Below are 13,923 nucleotides of genomic sequence, written 5' to 3'. Positions count from 1 at the left end.
ATGAATTAGGATTTTATTTGAGGGTGAATTTATTTTTCTGTGTAGATATGTAGGAAATGATATCCGTCAAAGGCTAGATTTTCGAAAAGGGTGAAAACAATTTTCTATGGCAAAAATCAATCAAAGACAAGAGAAATGTGATTTTCCCACATATTTTTCATGTGCCATCAAACAAAGGAGGTTTTTTTTTCTTCTCCTCCTCTTCCTCTTTCTTTGTTCAGCACTATGTGAACACTGGAAAATTCGACAGAAAAAATTGACGGGCCAAGGCCCACGAATTTTAGAAACTGAATTTTGACGGTCTAGGACCGTCGAAATTCTAGATATTCACCGATTTGACAGCTTAGAGCTGCCGAGTTTCTCCCATCCTTCATTAATTTGATAGTTTCGGCTTGTCAAAAAAAAAATTGATAATGAAAAATTCAATGCCAGTTCGAACCCTTTGTCCGTCAAATTTGGGCTTTTTCACATTGTGCAGGATGGATCTTTCAATAAATACTATTTTCAACATTCTAAATCTCCATTAAAGCTTCTTTTACAAGTCAAATTTCTATTAGAGTTTTTATTTTTTAATTCTTTTTTATTTTTTTATTTTTTTTGGTTATGGATGGATACTTCCACTTGATAAACCTGAGATATACTATTTCATGTCAAATCTCCATTTCAATGTTGGACAAAGTGTTGACAAATCATACAAAATTTAAAAATATAGACTTTGAATAAATTGTCGACATAACTTTCATAAACGGTTGATATTCTTGAAGAAATCAACTTAAAAAATATTGAAAAATACGTATATCCTTCAAACACTATGTAAATTGTTACGTGTGTGATTTTGATGAAAATCAAACACTATATTAAAGAAGAGGATGACACATGGTGTTAATTCATCCCTATGTATGAACCCCCATGGACAACACTATGGATTAATACAACAACATCGAAAATGTCTACTACCACCATCACCTCCACCCTCGCCCTAAGTTTTTTGCAAGGACGATAGTGTATGCGATGAACAAGAGAATAAGAACAATTTTATAAATAACATCGACTTCATGAGTACAAGTAAAGATAATTTAGTGATTTGGGGTGGTGGATGTGAATGTAGTCCTCTTTTAGATTAAGATGTTACTATTGTAATACTTTTAATTTTCTTGCTAGGGTTGGATTTGATGAGACTAAACAGAAGTAAATGATCATTTTTCAAGCATAGGGGATCGGACTAAATGGTCGAAATCCCAAGTTCAAAAAATTTCTACAACTACCATGTTAACTATTTAAACAAAATCTTCTTGAAACTTTTTATAGGATCTGAATTAGGAGCTCAAAACATGTACATGCAAAATATATATATTAAAAAGAAAGAAAGACATGGTGTGATCATCCTCCTTCTTTTTTTTTCTTTTTTTTGTGATTATGATAATTCTCCCTTACTAACTCGATAAAGTAGCATTTGAGTTTGAATCCCCTTGTCTGTGGGCCTTGATGTCGTTGATATCGTTATATTTAAATCCAAAGGCTTGAAGCTACTTACTACTATTTTAAATTATTTTTTGTTAGAAAGAACCCTCAAATCCGAAGTATAAATCAACAAGAACATAAATAATCTCACAAGACACAAAATATACGTGGTTTGGTCAAAGCATCGATCTACGTCCACAGGCGAAAACGACGATTTCACTATGATAACCAAAGAAGAACAAGGTTACAATTTCTCTACCTTTCGTATATTTCTCTAACTATCTTAGGGTTACAAAGAGGGTAAATGGGTCGGATTCAAATCCAAACTCAATAGGTTTAATATTTTGACTAGGGGCGAATTAAACGGGTCATACAAATCATTAGCAGATCATCAAAAGATCTAGGTTAAATTCATGACAACTCTTCATATATCAAGAATAGAAGAAATAACCCAACATTTTTTATATTATAAATTAATAACACATAATTAATGGAGCATCCAATAATTCTTAACTTCGAATGTATTCAAAAGAATGATCTTAAGTATTTACTATTATGATCTGTTAATAAATTTTTCATTGTAGAAATTAAAAGCTCACTCAATTTTACGATAAAAACATATATTTCAGAAAAGAAAATGATTTGTTCATATAAGATGGTTTATATTTGAATTGAGTTGGTCTAATAAAAGTGGGATTATCCTTGATGAACTACATTTCAAAAATAAGATTGACAACAATTTCTTCATTGGTTAGATTTGGTTTTTTTTTTTTTCTAGTGGACCTAAAACTTAGAAGCATCAAACACAATAAGTTGCAAACAATAAGAAAATGAAAGAGGAAGGAAATAAATCCAATGGTTTTTTGAGCATTTGCAAACAATAAGTTGTTTGATGAATTTTTATTTTTTGCTATGAAAGGGTGCAATAAATAGCATTGGCTTCTTTTTTATTTTTTTTATTTGTACTTGGGACCATTTGACTTGCTAAGAGACTATCCATTTGAATTACAACCCTATTTTAATTTTTTTTAAAGTTTATGTAATCTAAAGGTTATTAAATTTATTTAATAATAAGATTTTTTTTTATGAGGTCAACAATTTAGTAAGTCTATTTCTCTTCTAGTATTTTTTCCTCTCAACCGTTATGCTATATATTATTGGATTTAATCTAGCATGTTATGTTTGTCACAATAATTAATACATACTCTCGCACGAAATATGTTTTTATCTTTGTTTAATCATATTTATTTTTAACCTAATTACCCATTCGATTTGAATATGTAAAAATAGTTCTCTTACCTCAGTCGTTTAATTGAGCGGACCTCAAATCACTATGTATTTCTTCTAACACTACTTATCGTTCAGAATCAAGCAGTTTGATTTGTATTTGCTTATAAGATATGAATATAGAAGTAGATAAATGAAGATACGTTCGAAGATACTTTTTTTGTTTTTGTTTTTGCAAAGTATTAACTAGAATGCTAAGTTTGAAATATTGATACGTATTTTCTTTAGACCATTCAATCTAAAATTATAAAATAGTTATCTCATCTCCAGGGGCGAAGCTAAGATTTTACCCATGTGTGGACAATCAGGAGTAGAAATTTTTTGTGGGAACAACTAAGAATGAAACAAAATAGTTATGGGGGCAACTAAGTTGGGAAAAAATTGTGGGGGTAATAGTGGCAGATTTTTTTATCTACCGCTAAAATCTATTGCAATATCTCACTAATTTATAGACCTTGAAAATTCTTATGGAGGCAAGTGCCCCCACTCTAAATCCGCCCCTGCTCATCTCAATCGTCTGCTTGATATGTTGAAGAAGCATAAAAATAAACCTTGATATTGCTATGATCATATGAATTTTTAAATATGAACAAAGATTTGTAAGTTTTTATCTAACGGTTTGTTTATGAAGGGTCTATGAACACATAGTATTAACATATCATTCTCTAGGTGTTAACAAATCTTTCACAAAGCGTTACATACATTTTCTAAGTGTTAATAGATAATAAAATTACAATATCCCTTTCATGTGGACGATGAAATACCAAATTCAAAAATGTTTGACAACATATTTGAATAGGAGCTATGGACTTTTTGAAGTGCATATCAACTTTTTTGCATAGGTTTTTTTATATGGGTAAGAGTAACTTAAACCTCACGACCTCAAAATTATTTTGTAATATGTAGAACCAACTGAATTATGGGTTTAAATCCATTTGTGTAGGATTTGTTATCACTTTGATGGAATGTTGATTACATCGATAGGTCAAATAAACATGTAAAGAGCCTTGATATATTAATGAACTTATTAATTTTTAAACATAATTAAATATTAGTAAGCTCTACTCCAATGACTAATTTGTGAAAGATTTGTGAACACATTGTGTGGACACATATTTGTGTCAAGGTGTTGACAGAGCTATCACATAGTGCAAACAAAACATTCTCAAAGGATAAATAAAATTTGTGATTTTTCCACTTTGTTGATAAAAGTCTTAATCGTTTGATTATGTACATTTTTAAATAATGTATGATTTACAAAAAAATTTATCGTCATCATATTGTATTCATTTTTTTATTATTAATTTTTAAATAAGAAAAAGAAAAGAAAAAAGTATCTTAAGAAAATTAAAAGGTTCAAAATTCGACTACTGATGAAAATTAATCGTGTGTAATAATATAGATAGTGTTGGTGATTTTGAATTTTGCGTTGATATAATTCTCAATCATTCGATCATGTTCATTTTTAAATATATCTATGATTTACATTGCTTAAAATTTGTTTCAGATTTTATTACTATTTTTATTTCATGGATGAATACAAAATAATGCATATCTTGATTAAATTGGATGGTTCACAATCCAACCATTATATCACATCATTGTTAGATTTTCTTGATCAATGTGAGTAGAGATAGTTGCTTTTCAATATAGTTTTCATAGCAGATCTGTAATTTTCATTAGGTTTAAGGATTTTTTATCCTATTGTAATAAAATAGGAAAAGCAAAATTTTCAGTGACATATTCTGAATAAAGTAAAATATTAGTAACTATTTGAGAAATTTCCATTGTGAAATAAGATATTTGAATTTTACGATAGTTTGAAAACTCATCAAATCAACTAAGGGTATGTTTGATTGCATGGAAAGTCACTTTCCATGGAATTTGAAATCCATGGAAAATTAGTTGTGGAAAATAGGTACGGTTGGAAAATCAAATTCCATTGTTTGATTTCACTTGGATAAAATCATGGAAAAAATATGAGAAAAAATAAGAAGAGGAGAAGGAGGATGTGGCGACGACGAGGGCGACGGTGGCGGTGGCTGCTACGACGACGATGGTGGAGGCGGTGGCGGCGACGACGACGACGACGGTGGCGGTGGCGACGGCGACGACGATGAAGGTAAGTGAGAAAAATGGGGGGAGAACTTAGTGGTGGTGGTGGCGGAGGAGGTGAGGGATGGAGAAGAAGAAAAATAAGAAGAGAGAGAGAGAAGGTGGTCGGAGACGGAGCCGACGGCGGCGGCGATGGTGACTACGGCGATGACGACGACGGCAAGGTTAGTGTAATGGTGGTGGTGGTAGGGAATAATTGATGATGGAAAACATGGGTGGGAAAGTGAAATCCATGATTTAATGGACTTTTTGAATGGGGTGGAAAATGAATTCCATTTCCATGTGCAATCAAACACTTGAAAAATGTCATTTTCCATGGAAATTGATTTTCCACCTTATTTTCCATGTGCAATCAAACATACCCTAAATTCCTAAAACTCGATACCAACTTGTCAAGTCAACTAGAAAATTTTAAAAGTCAAGTAAAAAACTCCAAGTTATTGTACCCTAACATTAAATTTTTGTGAAGAAAAAAAAAACATATATTTTGAAACCTATTTTTAAAATACTTATAAATTTAATATATTCTCATTTGATTCATCAAAGATGAGTAAACTTAACTCTCAAAACTATGGTTTTTAGTTTTAGGCCTAGGGACAATGTCAAGGCGAAACTAGGATTTTGCTTATGTGGGCGCAATTAAGAGTGAAAAAATAAAATAAAATAGTTACTTGGGCAACTCTGAGTGGAGAAATTTTTTGTGGGGACAATAGTGACAGATTTTTTTTTTCATCACAATAACTCACTAATTCATAGACTTTAAAATTTATTGTGGGGGCAAGTGCCCCCACTATAAATTCGCTCCAGGGCAATGTTCCGAAAATAGTGTTTGGATAATTTTGCCATCCATTGGAAGAATATTCTCATATTAAAAACATATATAAATTTTCTTAAATTATTTTTCTTTTTCTTTTTTTTTTTAATTTTCATAAAATAAAGAGAGATGTATCTGGCAAGACCTATATGTTGCAATTTTATTAACAGTAACTCCCTTACTTTATCAAGTTGATTAGTGAACAAACCTCACTTTATGAATCTGACTAACTTGACTAGTTTAATAAGATTTTCAATCTTACTAAGTGTCATTGGGCCTCATGGATTATAAAATTGGCAATACAACACCACCAATTTCTAGATTTTATGGAAAAACTCATATTCAAAAGAAAAATAAAATCCATTTTGAGCTTGATCGAGGTGTTGAAAATGGATGGCTACCGAACTCACAAATTTAAAACTAAAATTCAATGATAAATTTTTTTATTTTTTATTTAAAAGAAAGATTCTTAGAATTTTGTCCTTTATTACCCTTTCACATTAGATCATGTTTTTTTTTGTTATGCAATCCACTCCAAGGTATGTTAAGTAACAAATTAACATCATCAATTTGAATTTTATGACGTGATACCCACTCCAAGGTTGGCTGGGTAGCGAGCTTCATAAAGCAATGTTTGGAGGTTTAACAAGCTTCATAAAGCAAACTGGGTTTGCCGAGTAAATCTCTCTATAATAAAACACAATTGGGTCCACACTACCCTATTTTATCCTCTCCCCCCCCCCTCCACCACACACACACACACACACACACACACACATTTTCTAATAATACTCTTTCAATTTTACTATATTTTCTCTTTTACCCCATTTTCACTAACATCCCTATTTTTTAACTTTCTTCTTTTACCCATTTAACCCACTTTATTGTCTTTTCTCTTTTCCCCCTTTCATAATTATACCTCTCCAACTTTATTATTTTTTCTCTTTGACCTCAGATTTTTAATAATACCCTTTCAAGTATTTTTCCACTTTGAACCTCTTTAGCCGTAAAGTGGATGTTTGTGCACGGGCGAACTTTAATGTATTATTTAAGATGTGATAGACAATCATATTGTAGTCATCCATCGAAGCATTATCTTAAAAAATAAATATTCTAAAAGAAATTATTTAATTTGCAATTGCAAAATCCAATGGCACTTTCAAAGACCCTAATAATTTTAATTTGAATTAAACTGTTTTTCAAATGACTAATTAAAATTAATCATATCTTTCCTTAGTGTGCTTATATCATTCCATAGTGACCCACATGAAGATGAGTCGAGGGTTGATTTTTGATGTGGTTGGAGGTTACATCTGTCGTTGGCTTGCGTCGAAGACATGACTTCGTGCGCTGGTCACTACTCACATCAATCGCTCGTGCGAGTGACCAATCTTTCCATGTCAAATGCGTAAAGCAGACCAAAATCAGATTTTTTTTCTTCTTTGAGATAGGAAGTGTTAGTGCCCATTCCCTCCAATGATCTCACACATTTGATTATTCTTAGCAAATAAACTATGGCTCTGCTTGGTACACAACAAATCATTTGCACCGCATATGTTTTGTAATGAAAAATTTTCTTTCACTTGGTAATCACCAGGAAACTTCTTGCTAAATCATTTTTTGAGCTTAGTTGATATTTTTGACGAAAAAAAATTGTAGTAATTTCTTCTTAAAATAAAACACGAAAAAAAAAATATTTATTCGACTTCATCAAAGAAATTATTCAAATTGAAAAAATACCCTCAATACTAAGTACATTAACATAACTAGCAATTTAAAAAACATAGTAAAGTGCATATTGGAATTACTCTGCTAGAGAGATCTCCAATCTTCCAGAGGCCCATTTGTTAGATAATAAGCATTATGTGGTGGTATGCCTAAGAAAAGCCTACGTGAATACTAGGTGATGATTTATTTAGCTGATTAATTCTTTCATACAAGTTTGTTTCTCCATTTCTTGTGCTTGTAATATTGTTGAGGATGCACGAGTTTATCCCATGTTAACCACACATCCGTTTTTTGAATGTAAATTGACACACCATGGGCATTTTGTGAGTCCTCCGTGTAATCTACTAAATTCGAAAGCATTGCTTTCAGTTTGTAGTGGTGTAGCTTGTAACTAATGTTCCAAAAGATTAATTTGATGCACTTGAATTATGAAGTGAAGGACAGTAATTGATTTCAGAGTTCTTATTGCTCTATTTTGATTTTCTTTATTTATCTTGCTCGCTTTGATATTCTGTTTAAGTGAAAACTCGTTCTTGAATTTGAGTTCTAGGTATGAGAGAAAACTATGATTGCTGGCTTTTGTAACAGGTAACAGATTCACTGTTCAATGATTGGAATTGGGATGTTTTAGTGATCCAAAATAGTTCAATTGTTTGAAGGGGCATAATGAGTTTTTCTTTTGGCATAAATGGACACATTGGGCTGGACATTATCAAGTCGTGTGTTTTGAATCTTCCACTTTACACTGGTTAAGATTTTTCATTATTGGTCTTAGATTAATGCTCACTTAACATAATTGACTCTCTGAAGATTACTAGCTTTGATGAAGTTATGATTTTGCATTTTCAGTTATAACAGACATTGCATTGGGCATGGACATGTATGACATCGAGAAGTAAAAGTGTGAAATCGAGATGTTAAATAAGACCCATTTTCTCTAAAATGGCAAATTATGGGCATTGTTGCCCGCATCAGACAGGTGAACTGGGGCAATCTTTGAGGCCTAGTAATAGGCTACATTGCTGTGCCCGTTCAATGGTAAATGACATTTTCTTGTTTTAAATGGTTTGGATGATCTGGCTAGCACAATCAGTGGAAGGACATATGAATCAGATAAATTTAATTTAGTGGCCGTTTTCATCAGTTTACATTGCCACTAAAACTTTTGTGTTATACCATTTTACATACAACATAAGAAATAAGAAGACACCCTTAAAAAAAAAAGCATTTTTTAAAAAAAATTTATAGGTGAAGGTAATTTTTTGATCTGAGCAGCTACAATATCAATCCGAAGGGTGATCAATCTCATATTTTTTCCAAGATAATCTTTCATTCTCATAACCTAGCCTTCAGAACTTGAAAAGTATTTTCTTCTTAATATTTTTTTCAGATATAGGTGAAGGTGGAGTTTTGATCCTGATAATAAATCAGTCTTTAACTACTCACCAAGTAGGCACCTTTGTAAAAGCTCAAAAGAGCTTTTCTCGCCCGGGAAAACCCAAATCGAAGAACTTGGGAGAAGAATAAGTAACATAGAAGGGGGTGCAATCAATCTCATTCTATATTGGAAGTTGATGCTTCAATATAAGCTCTTTTCACACGACCTGTGAGAGGGGCAAATCGGTTGGAAAATAAGATGTCAAATCGCTACTCAAAAACGCTCATTTCATTCCTTGTCTCGTTCATGAAATCACGATACCATTATCAAAATCAGCCCTTTAATTGGCAGGGGAAAATAATAGATATGTCAGGGGAGCAAATTTAGTCAAACAACAGTTAATTAGAATCCAACTTCTGCTTCTTTTGTTCATGGGCATTCGTGTCCTTCTTCATCTTAGCTTCACGCCTTTCCCTTTTAAGCCCCTTCGCTTTGCTAGACAGTGCCATATCACCAACCTAAACCACCACAAGAGCAAATTCAGTCCAAGACATGACAGCAAGCTGGCATGACTACCGAGTAACTAAACATATTGATAGCAAAAAAGGGAATTAAGGAACAAAGAAAAGAAAGGATAGATCTCTCTCTACCTGTTGGTCTGGAATGTAAATCTTCCCAATTTTTCCTTCAATCACGTCACGGCTAACATTTTTCACCTGCAATGATCAAATGGGGTTAAACTCTTTAACCATATCTAAACACTAAAATGGAATTAAAAGGAAAATACGTAAACATAAAGCAAGCAAAAATTCAAGTGTTCGAGCAATCTACCTTCTTCTTAGGCTTGTCAGTAACCCTTTTCATAGCTTCTTTCTTAAGGCTGTCATTAGGAAGTCGATGACGCCGAACTATTAAGTCCATGGAGGGACCAACTTCTACAAGCTCCATCCTTGGGACAACAGAGCCTGATCTTTTCAGACGCAAGGCACAATGCGTAAACAACACTGTCTTCGGGGACACAACCGTACATACATACACACGGTCTACCCCAGCAAGATTTAAATTCTCTACAACCTGCATGAATAAGATAATGTTGTTTTGCTCTCTTCCTGCATAAAAGAAATTGGAAAATTGTTAGAAATACATACCTCTCCCCTGAACAAATCCAGCAAAACCTCCTTTAAATGTTTCAGCTCTTCTACACTCTCAAAAGCCTCTCCAATGAAAGCAAAGAAAGGTTTTGACCCCACTCGTGGGGCTAATTTCTTGTCATATGAGAATGATTCCATGCTTTTGAAATTTTCCACCCCAACCTCGACAAGATCATAAACGTGGTGATCATAAGTTCGGCCCATTACTAGATTGTTGGGTCGTTTCTTTGAGTGAGAACCAAACTGCAAAACAAACCATTACACTACCTTTGAATGCCATCACACTAATATAATCAATTGAGTTAAACAGCAATTAGATATCTCTTCCAACGATATACTTTTATAGGTGATAACTACATCTATAAAAATGAAAAACAAGCGGAGAATCCAAGAATATATAAGGCCACATTAATTTACTTTTGGTTGCATGTCTGCACAAACAGGAGCAAGGAAATATGGCAGTAGTAGAAATCACTGTATTCAGTATTTTATTATTATTGATATTTTAACACAGATTTAATAATCAGAGAGAACAAGAGATTTAATATTTTAACAACATAACAGAAAGACGAAACACAAAAGAACTTGTGCCTAGTATTTTGCTTACCACGAAAAGACTGCAATCAGTTTTGAGAGAGAAGAACTCTAAAGAAGTTTCACCACCACTTTCAAAGGGCCTGATATTCTCATTCTTCCTCGTATATCTTATGGCATTACCCCTTTTCAGGTGAAAAATCTCAGTCAACACAGTGTTCAACAAGCTGCTTGTCTTGGTACCTTGAAGGATTAGTGTTTTCTTCCCATTCTCAACCTAAACAAAAATATTAAAATGACTTAGAATGGCCAGAATTAGCACGCCAATTTGAAATATGATGAAAAAAGAGAGAGAAAAAGTAAAGTGTACAAGTTTGGGGGCACGCTTATCAAGCTCTCGTCTAGATTTTGCTGTTTTTGGAGTTTTCACTTTCAACATGATTAGCTGCCACCATAAAGACATGAGAAAGAGAGTATTAGCACCGAACAAGTTTTAATCTTTCCATAATTATTACCACCACAGTATAAATTTCACAAAGATAAAAAAAAAAAAAAGAGACAGTATGTAGAAGCTCCACTGCCGTCATTGGGAACTAACTCGGGGTCTTACAAATAACTTTTCCTTATCACTGATCCCTTGATGCCGAAATACTACAGAAAAATTTATTTTAGAGAGTAAACCAATGATTTCGAAGGCATTGGAGGATTATGGCTTTTGAGGCTCACTTCAGAGCGAGGTTTTTCTTTTTAATGAATAATTTTTTTTATTAATGGGGACAGTCAAGGTGACCTAAAACTCAAAAGGAAAACAAAGAGAACAAAACAAAAAGGAAACAAAAAACATCACCACGTAATTACGAACTACCCATACGGTTATAAATCCACTTCCACCTCCCCAAGAAGTCTTCAAAATAAATCCCTTTCGCTTCAATGAACACTGAGGTTCTCATAGAACCCCTTGAGCCTTGACAGAGAGACCCTTTTCCTCCAAATATTTAAGCCTTATTTAAAGAGACGTTGAGAAAGGTTGCACCTTGAGGATATGTAAGCCTTTTCAAATTTATTTTTTTCTCTGTTTTTTGCATTGTAAAACATATAAGACTCGTAATTTTTGAAGTTTTTACATAGAGATCCTTAAGTTAACTACATCTTTTCTTTCAACCCTGATCTCTATAACTACAAAATCTTTAATTTGCCTTTTATTTACCAAAATTTATTACAATCATGAATTGTATCCATTTAGAACATTGGGCATTTAAATTGTTTCTACTTAGTTCGCTAGAAATGTGGTGATTTGCAGAACATGTAGATTGAAGAGAAACCCAGTAAGTGCAGAATATGTTAGACCCAATAGTGCATGTATGAGAGCTCGAAACAGGGGTTCATGGTGGAAATCATAATTAAGAGAAAAAAATGAACAAATTTTAATGAAAGAAGAGAATAGGAAGCAATTTGAGGTATCAATTCATACCTAGAGGTGATCGTTTGCTTTCACCCTTTAACAACAAATGAAGCAACTGTGAAACAAATTGGAATCTAAATTAGGGTTTTTTGTTTGGTGAGAGAGTAATTTGGGAATTTCATTAAACTATGTCTAAGGAAGAAGAAATCGTTGGTAAAAGAGAATTTCCATGGAAGTTCGACTGAAGCTTTATGAATTTTACATGGAATCGAATCGAACGTTATTGATTTAACAAATTCGGAATCAAAACTGGAACGACTATCCCCTAGAACCGAACCGAACCGAACCAACCCAAACTTACCTTAGTTCCGTTCAGTTCGATTCTCGATTCTCCTAAACATAGAACCCCACCACACATGCATTGCAGCCCCCATTTCTACAAACCCAGCCGCCACCCCACCACACATGCATTGCAGCCCCCATTTCTACAAACCCAGCCGCCACCCCACCACACATGCATTGCAACCCCCATTTCTAAGGGTCGTTTTGATCAACTTGATTACCATCTCAGCAATCCAACATCACAGGCCTCTAAGTTTGCTTCGAAAAACTCGGATCCAACAAACTACAGACCAAGATGTACAACACCACAGCCCTCTAAGTTTGCTTCGAAAAACTCAGATTCAATGGTAAAAATTAATTATTTCTTGGGTTTTCTTTCAAAATCCATATATATTTAGCCTCTACAACCTCGAAGCATTGAATCATGTTTTTACAGACTACCGAGAGAGAGAGAGAGAGAGAGTACCTCTTCAGTTTTTCAACGAGGCGACGGCGGCGAGTATCTTTGGTGAGGGGTGATGACTAACGATGGTCGAGGGTCGACAGCTAGGTTTTCACCAAAGGAGAGATGGGAAAGAAAGAGTAATGAAATTGGAACAAAACTTACGAATTTGGAGGGACTTGAGATTCACAAGCGTTTTCAGACCTGAACTTGAGTCGCAGATACAACTAGGGTTTATGTTAGGGCTGTCAACGGATAGGTATCCGATCGGATAGTGTTATATCCGAATCCGAATCCGAATCCGAATCCGAAGCCAAAAAATATAATGATATCCGAATTCGAATTTGAATCCAATCGGATACCACTACAAACATTTGAATTCGAATTCAAAAAATATATTGGATATCTGAATATTATCTGATCCGATAAAAAATCCTACAAATGGGATTTTACACCTATTTGAATCTGTAAAAAAAAAAAAAACTAACTAATTTTCTTATTTTTTCAACTTCAAAATTGTAATATTCCACTAATTTCAGTATTAAAATCGAATAAAATGAGATTTTACTCTATGTGTGTGTGTGTGTGTGTGTGTGTGGTGTGTGTGTGAGAGAGAGAGAGAGAGAGAGAGAGAGAGTATTTTTTGATGCTCGTTTGCCGGAGAAGACGATGGTTAAGAAGCTCGCACCGTCGAAAAAATGGATTTTACCAAGAGAGAGAGAGAGAGAAAAAGACATATATATATATATATATATATATATATATATATATATATATATATATATATATAGAGGGAGAGAGAGAGAGAGAGAGAGAGATGTACCTACTCATCGACCGGAGAAGACGAGTGGGTTATGGAGCTCGAAGCCTCGCACAGTTGAAACCCACCCTTCCGTTTACTTCAATTGGTTCGTTCGGTTTGGGTTGAGAGAAGATAATTTTAAAAGTAAAGTTTTTGTTATAAAACATGAATACACAACATCATATATATACATATATAAAGTTTTGTTGTAAAACATGAATACATAACATCTAAATTCGGAGCGGATATTATCGAATCGGATTCCGCATCATCTGAATTCGTATAAAAAACTCATTCAAATTTTAAAATAACATCCGAATCCGAATCCAATATCCGAAAATTTTGGATAATATCTGATTTTTTGAATTCGGATTTCGACTATCCATTGACACCCCTAGTTTATGTTGGTGTTTTTGGCTTTTTCCGTGTTTCCAAAACTTCTCTCTTGACCTTGGTCTTCTTATTTG

General features: G+C 33.5%; 1 protein-coding gene across 3 annotated transcripts; it reads right to left on the bottom strand.

Annotated features, from left to right (window-relative positions):
* Positions 1-9,042: 9,042 nt before the first annotated feature.
* Positions 9,043-12,869, bottom strand: LOC147387790 (Ribosomal RNA processing Brix domain protein). 3 transcript variants are annotated; one of them, XM_086421646.1, is made up of 8 exons: positions 12,679-12,869; positions 11,940-11,985; positions 10,839-10,913; positions 10,542-10,745; positions 9,932-10,177; positions 9,615-9,857; positions 9,434-9,499; positions 9,043-9,301 (listed from the first exon to the last, which is right to left on the bottom strand). In XM_086421646.1, the coding sequence occupies exons 3-8, from the start codon at positions 10,905-10,907 to the stop codon at positions 9,182-9,184; spliced, it is 948 nt and encodes a 315-aa protein (XP_086277772.1). In that variant the 5' UTR covers positions 10,908-10,913; positions 11,940-11,985; positions 12,679-12,869; the 3' UTR covers positions 9,043-9,181. The 3 variants fall into 3 exon arrangements, with proteins under 3 accessions (XP_086277772.1, XP_086277771.1, XP_086277770.1); XM_086421645.1 differs by lacking the exon at positions 11,940-11,985 and having other exon boundaries at positions 12,679-12,868; XM_086421644.1 differs by lacking the exons at positions 11,940-11,985; positions 12,679-12,869 and adding an exon at positions 12,232-12,253.
* Between the last annotated feature and the right edge of the window lie 1,054 nt (positions 12,870-13,923).

The sequence above is a fragment of the Akebia trifoliata genome, chromosome 13, assembly GCF_017979445.1.
Source record: "Akebia trifoliata isolate Shusen 1 chromosome 13, ASM1797944v1, whole genome shotgun sequence".
NCBI classification, from domain to species: domain Eukaryota; kingdom Viridiplantae; phylum Streptophyta; class Magnoliopsida; order Ranunculales; family Lardizabalaceae; genus Akebia; species Akebia trifoliata.
This window is presented reverse-complemented; position numbering and strand designations above follow the sequence as displayed.